This window comes from Rhagoletis pomonella, unplaced genomic scaffold (genome assembly GCF_013731165.1).
Source record: "Rhagoletis pomonella isolate Grant_MI unplaced genomic scaffold, Rhpom_1.0 Rhpom_scaffold_00007, whole genome shotgun sequence".
Taxonomy (NCBI): domain Eukaryota; kingdom Metazoa; phylum Arthropoda; class Insecta; order Diptera; family Tephritidae; genus Rhagoletis; species Rhagoletis pomonella.
In genome coordinates, this window is record NW_023458561.1 from 28,913,098 (window position 1) to 28,931,834 (window position 18,737).

General features: G+C 31.7%; 1 protein-coding gene across 1 annotated transcript in view; it reads right to left on the reverse strand.

Annotated features, from left to right (window-relative positions):
* Positions 1-18,737, reverse strand: part of LOC118743776 — a 452,583-nt gene that overhangs the window by 4,282 nt on the left and 429,564 nt on the right. The window contains exons 14-16 of the mRNA XM_036476540.1: positions 12,213-12,431; positions 7,992-8,161; positions 6,519-6,614 (exon numbers count right to left, since the gene is read on the reverse strand). Coding sequence (XP_036332433.1) covers positions 6,519-6,614; positions 7,992-8,161; positions 12,213-12,431 — 485 coding nt within the window. The remainder of the gene's footprint in view (positions 1-6,518; positions 6,615-7,991; positions 8,162-12,212; positions 12,432-18,737) is intronic.

Here is an 18,737-nt window from a genome sequence, read left to right on the forward strand (position 1 = left end):
ATTTTTATTTGCTAGTCGGCGTTCAAAGATATTCAACCTTTCAATTACTTTACCCACTTCGAGTAATTAATAAAAAACCTTGAATTTTCTTATTTTATATGTACATATTTTGTATTTATTATTTATTTTTACTATCCCTGAACTATCCTCAATGCCATCCTGCGCTTCACGGCATTCGCACATCAAAGTGAAGCGCGAACCTTTTAACCAAATGCAAAAAGACAAAAAAACAATTGGAAAAACACTTCGAATCAAAAGCAAATCCACATCAAAAACAAAGCTATCATTGGCACCTGCAATTTCAATGAAAACAACTCAGCGCCTGCGCTTAGCTTGGCCATTGCACGGCTAACATAGCACATCCTTGTACCTTCGTATAGCCAAAGGTTAATAAACAAAGCACAGCATTCCATGGAAATGCCAAAGTGTTTGGCATGAAGAGTGGCGCAGTGAAGCGATTCTCCGCTATCAATCGCTGGCGGCGTGCATAAAAAGTAAATGAAAGGCGTGTGTAGGTATGTATGCACATATGCAGGCGCAAGCGCTTTTATTACCAACCAATCAACTGCACGTGCTTCTAATTCTAATCAAAAGCGCTTTTGGTGTAATGCCAACGAGAACGAGAAATAACAGATGAGCAAAGGTGGGAAAACAAGCAATTCAATGCCACAGCTGCAGCAATCATCTATGTAGGCAGGTAGTAAAATTGCTTCTCAATGTCGGCTACGGCTGTGTGTGTGGCCTAGCACTTGTGCTCGCTGAAGCTTCATCTGCGGCGCAGCTAACTACTTTATCACTTTGTTTGCTTGCGCCACCAGCGCGTACTACATATGTACATATTTATCTACCCTTGACGCGTTTATTTGTTCATCGATTTGTCTCATTATGCTGCATTCGCCATTCTTATCTATGCTGTCCTTGCTGTTGCGTTGTGTGGCGCATCAGGCTCTGTTGCCTCGGCGGCATTGCAATAACTTTTCTGCCATTTCATTTGTTTGATCAGTTCACAACTTTGTTTCCGTTTCCTCTTCCGCGAACACTTCCACGAATACTTGTTCCTTTGCGTTATTTCCCGGCCAAAAATTCGTTGGCAGCTGCTATTTGATTGGAAATTTGTTTCATGCTGCGCGCATACTGAATGCCGGCGGGGCAGCATGCCATTCAACAAAATTGCTGTTATGCAGCTAAAGTAGTCGGTTTTCGAAAAATGTTGTTTTCAGTGAAATTTTGCTACAACAAACACTGCACAGTTTATCACAGAAATATACATATTTCAGTTACTCGTTCACTTTCTTTTGTCTTATTTATTATATTTAAATATTTGTTTTCCTGAACGGATGCCACATTACAAATATAATAGCACAGTGGCGTAGCCAGGGGGGGATATGGGGGGCATTCGTCATTGAACTACAATTATTTACTTTTGAATTAATAACACAATACTATTTTATCCTTCTGATTTAAAATTTTTTTTTTTTCAGACAGATGACAAATTATCTTTCAATGAATATATGAGTAGTCCACTTGCAAACAGCGTTATGTGATTTTATAAAAGTAAACCATAAATTAAAAAAAAAAAAACGTCTACGACAACAAGTAACATCCGAACTGTATCTTTTTTTATTACCTGAAAATTTGGATAAATAAGAGCCTAATACCATTAAAAAAATAAAATTGCAGTATGGTAGATTTGCAAATTTTATATTTAAAAATTTAATATTGCAAGTTTTGAAACAGTAACTTTTATATAGCTAGCTTTTTTTAGCTTTTCGCGTTCTCTCCTCTAGGAAGATTGGTTTGCTTCTTTTTTGCGACCTCTTCCACAGGCACCGAAACTACCACGTTTTCTTGCAGTTTTCTAAGTTCATACGAAGAGGAGACATTTGAAAGTGTAGAAATAAGTATTATAGCGACTTTTGCAAGAGTAGTTAACATTTCATGCTATTTTTTTCAGAATATAGAAAAAATGTTCACTCTGCTGTTAGTGGACATGAAACCCACCAAAAACTAAAAATCTAAAAAAAATTTACATAGCGCACTTTGCAAGTGGACTACTCAATTGTTGAATATGCTATCTTATTTGTCCCTTCTTTTTATACAATTAAGGAGCGGCGGAATGGTTTAACGATGTTAGCGGTACATAATGATGTGCCGATTACAACACAAGAATTAATTGAAAAAATGTGTGTTAAGCAACGAAGATTAAAAATCGCTTTATAATTAATAAAATTTTGTAGACGTGTACATAAATAAATGTAAATAGATACGCGTAAATATATAAATATGCAGATATATTCAATGTGTAAAAACTGAAGTATATACTAACGAAACTTCTACAAAACAAAACTGGACTACACACTAATTAATTGAAATGGTGTAGTAATTTAATTTTTTAAATTTAAATAAAGCATGAATTCCCAATGGAATAACCGAGTAGAAATGGCACATACATACATATATGAAAGAATGCCCACAGGCGACGCACTATAGGCAAAACACGAGTTTTTTTTCAAAATCGTAGATCTTCGCTTAGAAAAGAGATAATGGAATGCAGCATTTAACCCTTTAATGCAGAGTCTGTCATATAAGAAACGCTTTTTAACCCTTTCAAGGCCGAGGAAAAAGGTTCTCAATATGCTTTTGCACGTGCTTTTTCTCATGTTGACGTAGATATTAATCGTAGAAAATTTTTCCGTAGTAAAATAATAATATAAAAAATTAAATAAATAAAAAAAAATAAAATAAAAAAATAAAAATATTAAAAATAAAAATAAATAAAAAATAAAAGTAAATAAAAAGTACGTTGAAAACATATTGAGAAATACTACTAGTTTTTTTTGTTTCTATAAATTTTTGTTACTTCGCTTTTTTGTGGTTACCGTATAAATTCTCATAAACCTTTATAAATACATACGTACATCTTTATGAAGGTGCCGGGGAATATTTGGGCCATAACTGTATTTTATGCATGCCGTTGTACATTTTTACGGCAACAAAAGCATGCTTTATTTCATCATTTTCATTTCATCATTTTATTAAACCACAAACTGGACTAATTTAAATTTATTCAACAAATATGTGAGAGCTTCGCAAAAAGTCAGTAAAATATTAAAACAAATATTCGAAATTTCACTAACTTTTTTTTTAGTCTTTCGGTTTACACTTTTGATTATGGTCGGTGCAGAAATTTTACGGCTTTTGAGCACAAACTATTTTATTTATTTAAATATTGTATGTGTATACATATGTTTATGTATCCTTGTTGTGATATATATTTCAATTAAAACATTCAAGCTTTATTTATGTGTATATATCAGTGAAATTTAATTTTTTACCGCTTTTAAGCTTTTTTTTCACCTACAATGATTTTACATCTTTATTACACCGCACTCCATTTCTTTCCATATGAATGGAACGGCATTGCTGGGAAGTCAGTACATCAGTGATTGTTAATCCGCTCGCTATTTTCACAATTGTGAGTTCAAAAATTTATGATATACTAAAAATCTGTTTGCGTTACTGGAAATATTTAACGCAGTGTAATATTTTTTTCACTTCAATCGGCCTGGCTGTGCACTTTTTATTGCTATGATACATGTGTACCTACATACACTTTACTTTATGTACCTTCATACATATGTATGTATATATGAAAAATTTATCGCTATTATTTATTATTATGTTTGGCAGAAACAATTTGTCAGCATGAATTTCCAACGTAATAAATATTGAATTATTATTTTAACACGCTAATAAATATTTAGAAATTGGCGTCATCATGTTAAATAAATGATATTTTGGTCAATAAAGCTAACAGGATTTTGAATAAATCATATACACGTTTTTAAAATAGTATGTTGACAACATTCTTCACATTTTTTTATTTTTTTTTGAAGCCAAACTATTGAAAGTGAAGTGGGTTTATGCAACTCCGTTACAGTACTCAGACAAATGAAAGCTTAATTTTAGTGAAAGTTCTAGTGAGCGTACTCCGCTTTATACTTTATCGCGTAGTCTAAGGACGTCAGTATACGAGTACTAATAACGAAGTTGAACTTGAGTTGGCATCTACGATAATTTTTGCTTCCCATTTGAACCTTTAGGTAATCCGGTGTTGAAACGATTATGAAATGCCATAATTGGAAAGAGACTGATTCTTGAATTTTCGAGTGATCACAACAGCATTTTTGGTGCCTGCCTGAAGTTTACTCACACTGTGTACAGTGAAGAGATTGAGGAGGGTAGGTTGTGTAGTTTATGAAAGGATGTCCACCACACTGTGTCTCCGGAGAACTTTATTGGATGCAGTGTACTTACTCCCAGCTTAAGTACTATCTTGGGGCAGTAAATTGAAGATAATACCCATGAATTTGACTTCCACCACGAGAACTAAAACTTCTTTTGATGGATTGGCGTTTACTACAATTAGCATGGGCGATGGTTCCGTATACAGAAGTCCACGTAAATGGGAAAAGCTTTTGCCTGCCATTCATCTGGGAGTGGTTAGAAGTGATTCTTGTGCATACAGTTCGAATCGCAGCTCACAATGTCCGGATATTTATATCCACGTATCCACGGGCCAGCGAACAGACACCAATTTGGGAGTGAGCTAGGGTGCTTATCATCGTATTGTGTTGATAGGCTCTGCTTACGTACCGCACCGTGGGGTTGAGTTCCAGCTTTTCAAGAGGCATATCAAGTTGCAGGTCTGACAGGACTCTACCAAGTAGGGTAGATAGACTCTTACACTTTCAGTGTAAAGCTGATAGTACACCCACCTTTCTAGAAGATCAACTGTATGTTTTGTGGACGGTTTGTCCAGACAAGCTCACTGGTAACCATATTTTGCGACAGAATCAGCCCTTACGATGCTACTAAACTCGGAAAGATTTAGAGCAAAAATAAACCAGTTAGCAAAGAGTTCAACTGTCTCAAGCCTTGGTGCTGCTGAGTATTTGAACATGATATTTATTCTTGTCCTTTCAGTCCTTCTCCGAAGTAATTCGCGGGCGTAAATTTAGATCTGTATGGAATATGGTTGGGAACTTACCCATTGGAAAACTAAGTCGAATTAAGTCTGTCGCAATGTGGTCGTTGTGAGAAATGAAATCATTTATGATGTATTTTGGAACGAATTTCCGTCATACCTTGTCAAATTTGGTTTGGAGACAATTTGGTTTGGAGACAATTTGGTTGCTCGTATTTATACTCCTTATTAACTACCTCTCTTTTTAGGTACGTCTTCTTAGTTTTGCATTATTTGCGGTTCTAAATAGGTAGATGAATTGTTGTGACTTGCTTTTGCTGGCAGGTAGTAGTCCGTAATTATACCTTCCTGATTTTTGTAGTTAGTGTATTACCTTCCATATCCATCCATGTTCCACTCCTAGTTGCGATTATCGTTCCTCACAAGTCATTTTCAGGAATTAGAATGTTGTGTGACTTACTAAAGGTTCTTCGATTCTTGTGGATTTAACAAGTATACCTTACTTAGCGTAATACTGTAGACTGCTCATGCTGCTTATATAGTAGGGCGCTCTAACAAGCCTCATTTTCAATTGGTATGTGCGGAGAAGGTGTGCTTGTGATGAATTCAAGAGAATTTTCGTGGGGTGGAATTCGTTTTATGACAAAATGAAAAAAAAAAATGTTATCTCTGAGATTTCATCCTATTTTTCTGACAGGTTATTAAAAAAAGAAGACACGTATTTTACCAAATATTTGAATCAGTAATTTTTTCATTTTATGCGAAATTAAGACATATAAACGCAAAAACGATATCTGAAATCTTTCGATACTATTTTAAGTATTTATAAGTCCTATTTTTAACTGTTCTTTACATAGAACTTGAAAATCTGCTAATAGTTTTTGTTTTATAATCAAAGCTGTAAACTATCTTCTATACTGGTACCAGAAATAAGAGACTCGCCTCCTTATATTTTTTATAAACGTCTAGCTAGTTATACAACAAACACCATATAAATCCACATTTTAAACTTTGTACAAAAATTCTAAAAATTCAACAAATTTTCATCAAAATTTCAAACCTTTTATTCGGAAGTCTTTTTTAATATTTTTTAGTATAGTGAAGTGTAAGTTTGCAGGGGCTACAAAATACCGTTGATTTTTTAATATTATTATTTTTTTATGCTTTCTTTCCATACAAAGTATGTTCGAACATTTTTTATTATATGGAAGAGAATGCCCAGCACCGTCAACTAAAAACAAAAAATACCAAAAAGCAACGGTATTTTGTAGCTACTTTAAACTTTCATTCCATTGCACTAGACTTGAATGGGCTTTAAAGCTGCTTACCAAAATCTTCTGAATAAAAAATTTAAAATTGTATGTATTCGTTAATTTTCAAAAGTGCCGCAAATAAGAAGTTTATGGCCTCTCAAAAATGATTGTGGTCAGCTGTCAGTAAAAGCAATTTCTTCTTGAAAATCAACCGAATTATGTAATGCAATGACTTTTATACAATATGTATAAGGACAATTTGCGACAAATAAACTTACCTTATAACCAGCTTTCAAGTCCAACTCATCGGCGTGCCGCGCTTTGAAGTTGTATAAAATGACGTACAAATTCGTTGGCAATAAACGGTGAGATTTCTAGAGCGAAAGTAGGATTTTAGAAAAACCACTGAATTAATAGCGACTAGTGATAAGGGGGAACATTTTGAAACGCAAATATAAATGAACAGAAAAAATTAATGTTTTTATTGAATAAAAATTGTATAAAACAAAGTGCTTAGAAAGTAAATTAAATTGAAACGAGTATGTAAGTACAGTTTTTTTTAATAGGCGTATCGACACAGAAAAAAATAATTATTATTAACAAATGAATAAAAAATTTTGAACTTAAAAAATTTAAAATGAAATAAATTTTATTAATTTCCTCAAAGAAATATTTAAAACTGATACATTTTTAGTAGCGCCAAATTCCGCCTATAGCTATGCATGAATATATTTACATACATATACAGTAAGCATCAAAAATATGCATACCCTGACGTTTTGCCGGTTTTACTTATTTATTTTTTATATGAAAAAAAGGTACGCAAAAGGTCTCAGCGAATAAAGTCTATATTTTTATAACAAACTAAGAAAAATTTGCTATGGAAAATACGTTAGGGTATGCATGTTTTTGACCCTGATTGTTTGTACATAAGGGTGGTCCAAATAAACTAGGAATTTTAATGCTCAACCTCTAGGATTGTTTTATACAAAAAAAAAAATATTTTTAGGTCGCTCGAAGCTCTCAAAGTTTTCCATGAATTTTGTATGGGGAAAACTACTTTTCGTAGAAAGGTATAGGATTCTTGAAAAGGAATAATTTTCAATCGGAAAACACAAGTTCTCTTCAGGAGACTCTCGATAGTAACACCCAATTGTAAATTCAACCAATTTATAATACCAACGACTTTTTATTTATGCATTTTCTGGAATTTTCTGGTGGTTTTGGCGGACCTATAAAATATAGTTGCTATGAAAAAATGGTTAAGTAAACAATTGGGTATTATTATCGGAAATCTCCTGCAGAGAAACAGAGTTTTTCAATCGAAAAGTATTTATTTTTAAGAATTCTACAACAGTTCTTCGAAAAGGTGTTTTTCTATTTATAAAATATATGGAAAATTTTTAGCACTTTGCGCGACTTCTAAATATGTTTTGATTTCAAAATAAAAAACGGGTATATTTTTTTGGAATAGAAGAACCTTAGGAGGTGAGAGCATACAATTTCCGACTATATTTTCCCTCCCCACATGCATTTTTAGACCACCCTAATGTGCATATATGTATGTATATATGTTAGTTAAGCTTTATTTTTTCATACATTTTCTTTATCCGCTGGCATCACTTACCAACCAACTACTACCAGTTTTCAGCGTGAATATCCCCCACAACTCAACACTTCACTTCAAAAAATTAACAACCCAAACTGAAAACAACTAAAAGGAAAATCGAATGAAACTAAAAACGAGATACCTGAAATTGCCTTACGGGTGAGGGGCATGGTGAGGTGCTCGCCGATGACTGCGATTTCTCCATCTCGTCTGGCAGATCGACGCTGCCACCGCGCATGCCGCGCGTGGCATAAAGCAATTTGCGACCCTGATGTGAGGGGCTGGAAGGCGCTGTAAATGCACGTTTGAATGCTGCATTAAATTTGTTACAATGAAGATGAGAGTGCAATGTGAGAATTGTGGGTATTCGTTGTGAAGTGCGGAGCGAACGAGCGGTATGGCAGAGTGGCAGAGTGATAAGGTTGTTTCGCATTTGTTGTGGGCGTGTGTAAGTAAGTTGTGAATTGATTTTTGTTTTCGAAATGTTTTTTTTTTGGTTTTGTATTTTGTTGCACATTTCACATTTGTTTGCATGTGTGTAGAGGAATGCATTTGAATGTTTGTATGTTGCAAATGCAGTTGAATGCCAGGCGCAGATGGTGTGAACGTTGATTGTGAGCGATTGCAGGTGGTTGTAGTGGAGTGTAGATGTATTGATGCCGATTTTACAGTGGCGTGCATTCAGAGAAAAATTTTTGGCGGTAAGAGAAAGAGGAACAGAAAAAGAAAAAAAGACGAAAGAAACGAAAAAGAAAAGAACACGCACGAAAGCGTAAACGAATTAAATTTTTTATTTTTTTTTTGTACAATTCAATTAAACAACTAAGAGCTGATTTTGTTGTTATTGTTGTTGTTGTTGTTGTTGTTCGCTAATTACGCCAATGCTACTTAAAGTTGAAAACAATTAGCTCTGTATGGACGTATACTAGTTGTATGTATGCACGTAGGTATATCGACAGAATGGGCAACTTATATATATATGTATAGATAGATATGCGAAAAAGTATGTACAGATGAACGCTTCGAAATTCGCAAATAAAAAAAGTTATAAAAAATGTTGATTAAAAACAATTTTAATTACTCTTTTGTAACTACCAGCTTCAGCGCTAAATGTAAGTAGAAACTTTGAAACTAATTACTTTTTATACTATTTATACTATATATCTATGTATATATGTGTTATGTAACTCATTTTAAAAATTCAACTCGTTAACTAATATATATGTGAGTAGGTATTTGTTTAATATATATATATATTTTTTTTTTGTATAAAACAACTAACTACAACTTGAACAAGTAACAACTTTGAACTGCAATCGATTAAATTTTGCAAAATATATATTCTATTATTTGTACTATAAACCTTTTTTTATATTGTACTATATTTTTAGAAATTTTTCTTCGCAATAAAATTGTATGATATGAATATCAAATGGCAGACATCACAAGTTGTGTTTGTATGAGTAGTTTTGAAGATTATCCGTCTCAAGTGTCCAACTCTTTTCGTGAATAAATTTAATTTGTATTTTATAATTTAATTGTTTGCCTGGAAAAATCTTCTTAGAAAAATTTTGTCGATTTCTTTTTCCACTTAAGAGTTCTACCTAATATTCGCCTATATTACTCATAACGACACGACGAAGTGGAACCCTATTCAACGTTGCGATGATAAAGCAGGCATTATTATTAGGTCCTGATTTTGGTAACTTCCCTCAGTTAGGAGGTCTTCACCCTGATTCCTTCTATAATAGTAACGATTATCTCTTACTAGAGTGTACATACTGAATGCTCACAACTTTTCGTACCGCCAGTTCTATTTGTACGAAGCTTGTCCCGTTAGTTTGTCCTTCACATACCTTTGGGGTACAGAATGATATATCCAACGCATAAATTTGTGGTTACATCTAATACCTACAACTAATGGAAATTCGAGTTTTTCTGATAATTCTATGCATGAATGTGTTCAAGTTGTTGCTTTTTTGCATACCTGTGAAGTTTTCGGAAGAATAGAGAGAACAAAATGTGATTACGGGCTTAACACAACGCCGAAACGGGGTTGCCTCCGAGCCCATTTTTACAAGGGATGACGAAAATTCGTTCCACAGTACATCAATGGAGGGTAGTCAATCTGGCAGATTTGTAAAGGGCCATTCTTATGGAAATCATTGGAGAACTTCAATTCAATCTCTCTCCATTTTAATACATATATAATTTGTTAATTTTTGATATATACTTCCGATAGTTATTGTGACGGTCAGACTCTTAGGTAATGCATGATTAACTAACTCAGGCGTTTGTACACTCAAATATTCTTGGGAGCCTCGTATTTGTTCTTTATAATACAGATAATTGCCTACCTAGTCGGCGTCTAGGCACCACTTTCAACTCTCATAGCCTCTGAAGGGAGGAGTAGATGGGGCGAAGCTTGACGAAATAGTTGCTGGAGGGAATTTTACCAGCTGGTATTTTCCAAACTGAGTCGGCTCTTATTAAGGAATACAATCGAATGATTTCTCAAAAATTTGTTGTCTTATAAATTTACTTTAGTAAGCACGTAACAATCACGATGCGGTAGCAATGGATCCTGGACGTTTCCAGATCCAAGGGATCTATTTAGTACTGCATTGGCGGCAAAATGGAAAACAAAGTCGACGAGTTATTGTACTTAGGTCCTGGAACCGTCAGAGGTTTGAGCGATATGGAAGACATGAAAATGAAGCCTGGCTCAAATTCGTCAACTCCACATACTAGTATGCACAGATGGTTCGCTAAATAAACATCCTTTTGCTTTCATAAGTAATGGCTGCGACAATGGAGTATTTTGTTGCCATTCAAAGGTGCGGCAGAAAATTTAACAACCAAAAAAAAAAATTACTCTTTCTTTAGAATTTGTTTGTAAAGGCCTTTGAAATTTCAAAGGTATTTAAAAAACAAAGTGCAATTTAGAATCAAAATATGGCCGTCATGTAAAAAAAAAGAATTGGAATTGAAAATGAATTGGAATTGAAAGAGATACATTTTCTTTGGTGCACAAGGACGTATAGGTATGGAAAATGTCTTTTTAAAATTTTATACTTGAATATCTTTGAGAATTTGCAATATTTATTAAAAGACATATCTAAAAGACTAATATAAATATATGTATACACGACCACATCCTCGAATTTCGTCCATCGAAACTTCATTCACTTAAAAAAATAAAAATAACAGTGCAAGGAAAATCTTAAGTTTTGAAATGACACAAAAATATGCTGAAACACGTGACCTTAATTGAGAGTCGAAGAGTACGGATCTCTAGACCGTTTTTCCACATCCGGTAATTTTTCCAAGATATTATAATTTTTATGAAAAAAAAGTTCAATCTTTAACGAAGAAAAAATTAAAAAAATAAATCTTTTTTAATGTTTTTAAATTTGTAGTAAAGCCTGTTCTTTTCGCAAGAGATCAAGCTTTTAGCGATTAAAATCGATTGATAAGTAAACAAGTCTTAAATTGTCAAATTAAATTGTATATAATAACTTTTTGTACGAAATAACGCCAGGAAATAATGTTACTCATACGCCACATCGTACAGTGCCGTTCTAGATGTACTAGTATGTACTAGACTCGTACATGGCGTATGAGTAACATTTTGCTTGCTAAGTTTTTAATTTTTTTTTCGTTCGCAATACACAAACCTATAATGAAAATTTCTTGGGAAAATGACCTGATCTAAAAAAAACAATATACACATCCCTAATCTGCGACCCAAAATTAAGGTAACGCGTCTCGGATTTTTTTTGGGATTTTAGCGTCCCTTCAGTATAATGGTGAACCAAAAATTTTTTTATTTTTTTAAATTCTAGAGAATTTTTCCCCTTGATACCAATACTGACATTCTACATTGCCAATCATTTTTAAAAAAAATTTTTTAATTAAATATATCCTTGAAATTTCAAAGTCCGTTAAAAGAAGACATCGGAGAGAAAGGCTATAAATGCAGATTTACTACATTTGGCACCTGGTTTCGTGAATTGATTTAATTGGAAATTTTCTGGTTTATGTCGCAAGGTGTAGTTCGAACTAATCTCACACGAACTGTGAAAAATATAGCTACAAGTAGTTGCAGGTTTTGCTTGCAAAAAAATTAGCTGGAAAAAAGTTGCTGAGATTTAAAATTACGCGAAACAAGCATGAAAACTCATTTCAGATTTTCTCCTAAAATAATTGTATTCTGCTGTCAAATCGTGCCGATTTATGTACATATGTATGTTTCTTTAATCCTTGTCAAGCGTATCACTCTGTATGTGTGAACGCAGTAAATGTATGTGTGTGTGTGTGTGTGTGTGTGCATGTTAGAGTAGTTGGTGCGGTGTCTACTTACAATGCAAACGGCTATTATTTGATGGCGGCGTACTGTGCTCCAAGTGTCCACCGGAACCGCTATGATAATATCCACTGCCGCCACCAACAACAGTTGTTGGACCAATGACCGGCTGCTGACGCCGACGTATTTGACCGTGTAATTCCGTTGATTCCGGTGAGTCCAAGCTTAGAGATTTCATGCGCAAATTCAACTTTTGTCGACGCGGCGAATGCGGAGCTGTTGTTTATTTTGTTGTTTTTGGTTTGCAAAGATTTTCATTTTGTTTATTTGTTTGTTGTTTAGTTTTTTTTGTCGATTTGTGGTGGTCGGTCGGTCGATGATAAGTGTGTATCATATTTATGAACAATTTTAATTATTGATATTGTTGTTGTGAAATACAAAAACAATTGTATTTCAATAGCGCCGAATTTTTTTTTGGTGATATTTTGTCAGTTGTGTACAACATGGCGTATGATGAACATTTGATGATGAATTGATTTTGAATTTATTTATTTCGTACGCAAAAAAAAACAAAACAAATGTTGAAGAAAAAATTTTGAAAAATATGCATTAGATTATTATGTAATTCGGCGATATAACTTATTGCTAAAAATAGCTAAGCAATAAAAACATCACTAGTTAGAAATTTGAGGTAAAGAGGTAAGAAACATTTATGTATGTTTGTATGTAAGTATATAATTATTTAGTTAGCAAAGCAGGTAGAAAACTCTGTTATAAATTCAGTTACACATACATATGTATATGTATGTTCATATGTGTGCATTCGGTGTGAAGTGTATACACATATAAGAACAAGCCACATGGAGTGGCTAGTGGTTAGAATTTTGGATTGATTGGTTAGTCAGCGCTAGGGGTGAAGGGTTGAGCCGTTAAGTTAAACAAAATTTTGGTGAATCGGGTAAAAAGCAGACGGGCCAATTCGTGAGTATAAATTGAGACTTTTCACATACAAATTTCGGAAGGTGACTTTACATTATTGTTTGTGTTGAGATAGTGTGCAGTTTACGGAAATGTAACGAATGCAAATTGATTTAACAATCAAAACAATCAATAACACAAAGCACGTGCAATAACACAAAATGAGTGTCTTAAATCTAATTTGCTTATGCTCCATTTAATATCTCTGAACATGGATACGTGCTATTTCTAATTCGTGCTTTTTATTATCGTTTCATGCTTTTTATTGTTAATACGTGCAGTTGCGATGATATTATTGCGTTCGCAAAAGTATACGAAGAATAAATTTTTATTGCATTTTAAAGGTGATTTTCCTTTTGCATATTCATTAGTTTCAAGTAATCAAAAAATATATTTTTGCGAAAAAACACCAATGTAATTAAATATGTATATACTTAGGTTAACATAATAATAAACAGTTAAATGAAAAAGTTCAGTAAAATATTATAATTTTGCGCGAAACTAAAGTAGAAGAAAAAAAACTTTTCTTAACGCAATATGTTTTATCCATCATCAACAGTTGTATGTTCTGCATCTGTTCATCGATCGTTGTATAACATACTGATGAAGACTGTTCAGTAGGGTGGCCCAAAAAGCAGGCAAGTCGGAATTTTAATGCTCTCTCCTATGCATAGGATTGTTCTATATCGAAAAAAATAAAGCATTATTTTTTATTTTGTAATCAAAAAATATTTAGAGCTAGATCAAAGCGCTCAAAATTTTCCATGAATTTTATATGGAAAAAACAACTTTTCATAGAAGTGGTATATGATTCTTGAAAATCAACATTTTTCCTCCTCCTGAAGAGAAACAGAGTTTTCCGATGGAAAAATATTGACTTTCAAGAATTTCATGCCATTTCTACGAAAAGTTGTCTTATATTATTTACAGGGACCACAAATAACGATTATCTATTATTACTATTTTTTAATTTTTATTAGTAGTATTAGTATTATTACTATTTTTTAATTTTTACTTATAAAAATCAAGTTTAATCATTATATTTTGAGTTTTATTTTTTACTCCGAAAATAATCGTTATGTTTTGAGTTTAATTTTCTGCTCGGAAAATAATGGTTACGTTTTAAGTTTTATTTTTTGAATAGACAGGGGGCGGCCGCATTGAGCCTTTAACGCAACTGTGGAGTGGGTAATGAAAATACAGATACCAGGGCAGAAACAAAGAGAACCACATTTATAAAGAAAAACTGCAAAAAAGCGCATACGCATACGCAAAAATTAACCATTATTTTCCGAGCAAAAATAAAACTTAAAACGTAACTCTTATTTTCCGAGCAAAAAATAAAACTTAAAACGTAACGATTATGTTCCGAGCAAAAAATAAAACTCAGTTAATAACGATTTAAAAAGTGAGTTTTATAATAAAACTTATAACCGTTACGGTTCCTGATTATTTATATTAGACAAGGAAAATTTTTAGCGACCTCTAAATATTTTTTGATTTAAAAAAAAAGAAAAATAGGTGAGAGCATAAAAATTCCGACTTTAATTGTTTCACATGCATTTTTGGACCACCCTACTGCTCTGTCTAAAGAAAAATAGTTTTAGTTATATAGATATTTTGAACTACATACTTAAAAGTCGGATTCCACAATTTCATTAATATGTAGATAATGCTTGAAATAAAGATTGCATTCGAAAGCAAAGCGTATATTTTTTTTTTGAAATTGATGATGAAGTCACTACACTTTATCCTTACACATCAGTCGTCTAAATCAATAACGGCTTAAGTCGACTTACAGGACAATTCTGGCAGCTATCTTGTTGCAAACTCGTTACTGTCTTTTGAAAGGCTAATTGAAAGATCTACTAACGAGGAGGTCTTAGCGCTTTGTTGTTAGCCTCTTAGCAATAAGTTTTTTAAAAACTAAATTCGATTTAACTTTATTAAATAAAAAAGAATGAAGTAGTTCTTAAAAATTAAATAAATATTTTTATATTTAAAACATAACCTTACATTAAAGAAAAACTAAATTTAAAAAGACCAAAAAATAAAAAAAATAAAAAAAAATAACAATAAGATAAACTTAAATGAAACGAATATATAAAATTTTCTTTTTAATCAGTAAACACTAAACATTAAAAGAAAATGCAATTAACAAAGGAAAATTAATTTAAAATAAACTATAATATAAAAAGTAAAATAAATCAAATTAAACTATGGTAAAAATAAAAAAAATAAAAATTAATAAAATAAAGTCTAAAATGAAAAGAAAATTAAACAAAAAAAGGAAAAATTATGTAAAAGAGAAATATAGTAATAAGTTTCTAAAAGTTAAATGAAATAAAAAAAAATTTCTTTTTAAAACAATAATTTCTACAGATTAAAAGAAAATAAATTAAGTTGAAAAAAAAAAAAAAATAAAATAAAAAAAAATATATAAAGTAACTTTCTTAGAATTAAATGATATATATTATGTAAAAAAATTAAATGAAAAGAAGATTAAATTAAAAAAGAAAAAAGTCCGCTGCCCGAAACTCGAACTTGGATCACTCGAATCCAAAAAATAAATTGCAAATAAAGTAAAAATAAATAAAAATATATTTTTTAAAATTAGATGCAATTAAAAAAAATTATTTTTTTCTTTTAAGAACAACGAAATGTAAAAATTAAAATATAATTAAATTAGAAGAAGAAACAAATTAAACCAAAAAATATAAAAACATTATCTACCTAAAAATTAAATTAAATAAAAAAAATTGTTAAAAAAAAATCTAAAGAAATTAAAAAGCCAAAAAAATAAAATTTGGAATTAACATATAAAAAAAGATCGTAAAAATTATATGAAATAAAAAAATTTTATTTTTCTTTTGAAAGCAATAAAATCCAACAAAAAGAAAATTAAATTGAAAAAAAATATATTTAATTAAGAAAAATAAAAATATATAGAAAAAAATTAAATACCTTTCCAAACATTAAATCAAAATAAAAATCCTATATTTTCCTTATTAAAACAATAAATAAAAAAATACTAAAATAAAAGGGTTTTTAAAAATTGGCTGAATGAAAAAATACATTTTTTAGAGCAATGAAATGTAATTATTAAAACAAGATTAAATAAAAACAAGTAATTTTTAAGCAAAAAACAAAACCGACTTCAATTCTCATATACAAATTTTAGTTATGCATAAAAAATATACATAAGAATATACATATAATATACATAAAAAAAGATATTCGGACGAATTGATAACCTTTATCTTTTTTGTGAAATCGGTAAAAAGAAAAAAATTGTCCTACGAAGGACTTTTTGCTATCTTAGCCAGAATTGGCCTATTAGAATTACTTTGATGACCAATTATTCCTTAAGACTAGCATAGGTTGACTTCGAAGGTTCATTTTCATAAATCAAGCTAGATTAATAACAAATGAATGCAGAATATTTGATTATGGCAAATAGAGACAATTCAAAAGTAATCAGTTGTTTATCCACTTAACTCTGCAAAAAGTCCAGTAAAAAGGCAATAATTTTTGTTCTTAAACATCTAATAGACAGCACTAGGCAGCATTGATTGCAATTGACAGTGCTAAAGTCCTACAGCAAGTTCACAAAATTAAAGCGGATCAGGGGCAATTTCGATAACTATTATCTTTATGAACATAAATGCCACTTATGTAAGTTAAGGATTACTACCTTTCCGTGCAAATAGTTATTAAATATTTAAGTACTGGGCTTGGAGGCTTTTTGAAATACTGTAATATCTTTAACTGTTCTTCAAACAAAACGAATGTTCTTGGAATTTTATGATTTTTCTTATAGAAAAAATATGAAATGAAAATTTGGAAATGGCAGAATAAAATTGAAATCGATCGAGGCAAGATCACTAAAGAAATTGTTTAATTTTCTTATTTGGCGCCCAACGTGGGGCCTGTCGTCAGTTCAGTCCAATATTTAAAGGATTATAGATCCTAGTTTTGGAGACCCGGCAGCTTCACAATTAAAACCTTCAATCAATTCCAATAAGGAAGACAAGAGAATATAGGAAATCGGATTGGAAATTTCTCCAATCAAATAATTTACATATTTCATCAATCAAAAGAAAACCGTTTTTTAATCAAAAGGAAGAAATTTTGCAGCAATCAACAACAATTAGAATTTTCCATCAATCCAAAGGACAATTTTCCACAATCAATATTTAATAATTTTCTTCAATTAAAAGCACTCAAAAAGGACATTTTTATATCAATTGAAATATTAGCATTTTTTTCATCAATCAATATTAAAAGTTTGCACCAATCAGCTTCGATAATTTTGATTCTTTCATCCACCGATTTTTAAAAGGACTCTCAGGGATAAGACCTCAAGAATTAAATAGAAGAATACAAAAAATTGTGAGTAGTAATCAAAATTGATTTTTAAGTTTTTTTATCAACAAATATTAGAAAAAAACGCTTGAAGGACTAAAAGGATTTTTCCCAATTTGCGTTTAGATTATCTGAATAAAGCGATTGTGAATTTTGTAAGTTTTTTGTAATTAAAAAAATCCTCTGAATTACGATCTAAAATATCCTTTCAGTAGCCCTGATTAAATTTTATCAAATTGTTCCCATCATATATTTTAAAATGAGTGTATCAAGGGAGCAAGTTTTTGAAATTATTAAAGCAAATAACGATAAAACTAGGCAAGAATTTGCTGAACAACTAAGTATGAGTGAACAAGCTAGGAAAGAACTAGCTGATCAAATAAATAGCATCACCTTAGCTCTAAGTCGTCTAGAATCGCCAAGCATTGAACCGTATATTCCTGTTACAATAAATCCGATGATTGATTCAGGAAATTGTTGTATGGATTTGGTTAAATCTTTACCTGAATTTAATGGTGACGCTTGTTCTTATCCAGCTTGGCGCTCTGCAGCAAATTTTTCTATTAAATATTATAAGGAAGGATCAGAAAAATATTATGTTGCTATGGGTATACTTAGAAATAAAATTACAGGTTCTGCTAATTCTACTCTTTCGTCTTTTAATACAGTTCTAAATTTTAAAGCAATTATTGCCAGGCTTGATCAGACATATGCAGACAAGCGGCCAATATACGTATTAGAAAACGAAATGAGTATCCTTAGACAAGGTAATTTACCAATTGAGGATTACTATGACATGATCGAAAAACACTTAACGCTTATAATAAATAAGCAAATAATGATGTACAGTGGAAATGATGACGTAATAGACAAACTTAACGAACGTGCAAGAGAGAATGCATTGCGTGTATTTATCTCAGGTCTCAGGCGGCCAATATGTGATATCCTTTTTTCTTCAAGGCCAAAGGATCTTCCAACCGCGTTAGCTGTTGCTCAAGAGTTAGAAACAAATCATAGACGGTATGATTTTGCGCATACGTTTGCTATGGGTAATTTGATAAAACCAAATAAACTTAGACTAACGGTACCACAATATAAATTACCTCAGAGCAATCAGGTGCCGCGTTCAAGTATTAGTAATAAGCAAGTACCAATGGAAGTTGATCCAGGGTCTTCGTTTTATAGAAATAAGGCTAATTTTAAATATAATGATGGTTTTCCTCCAAATCAAAACATGAA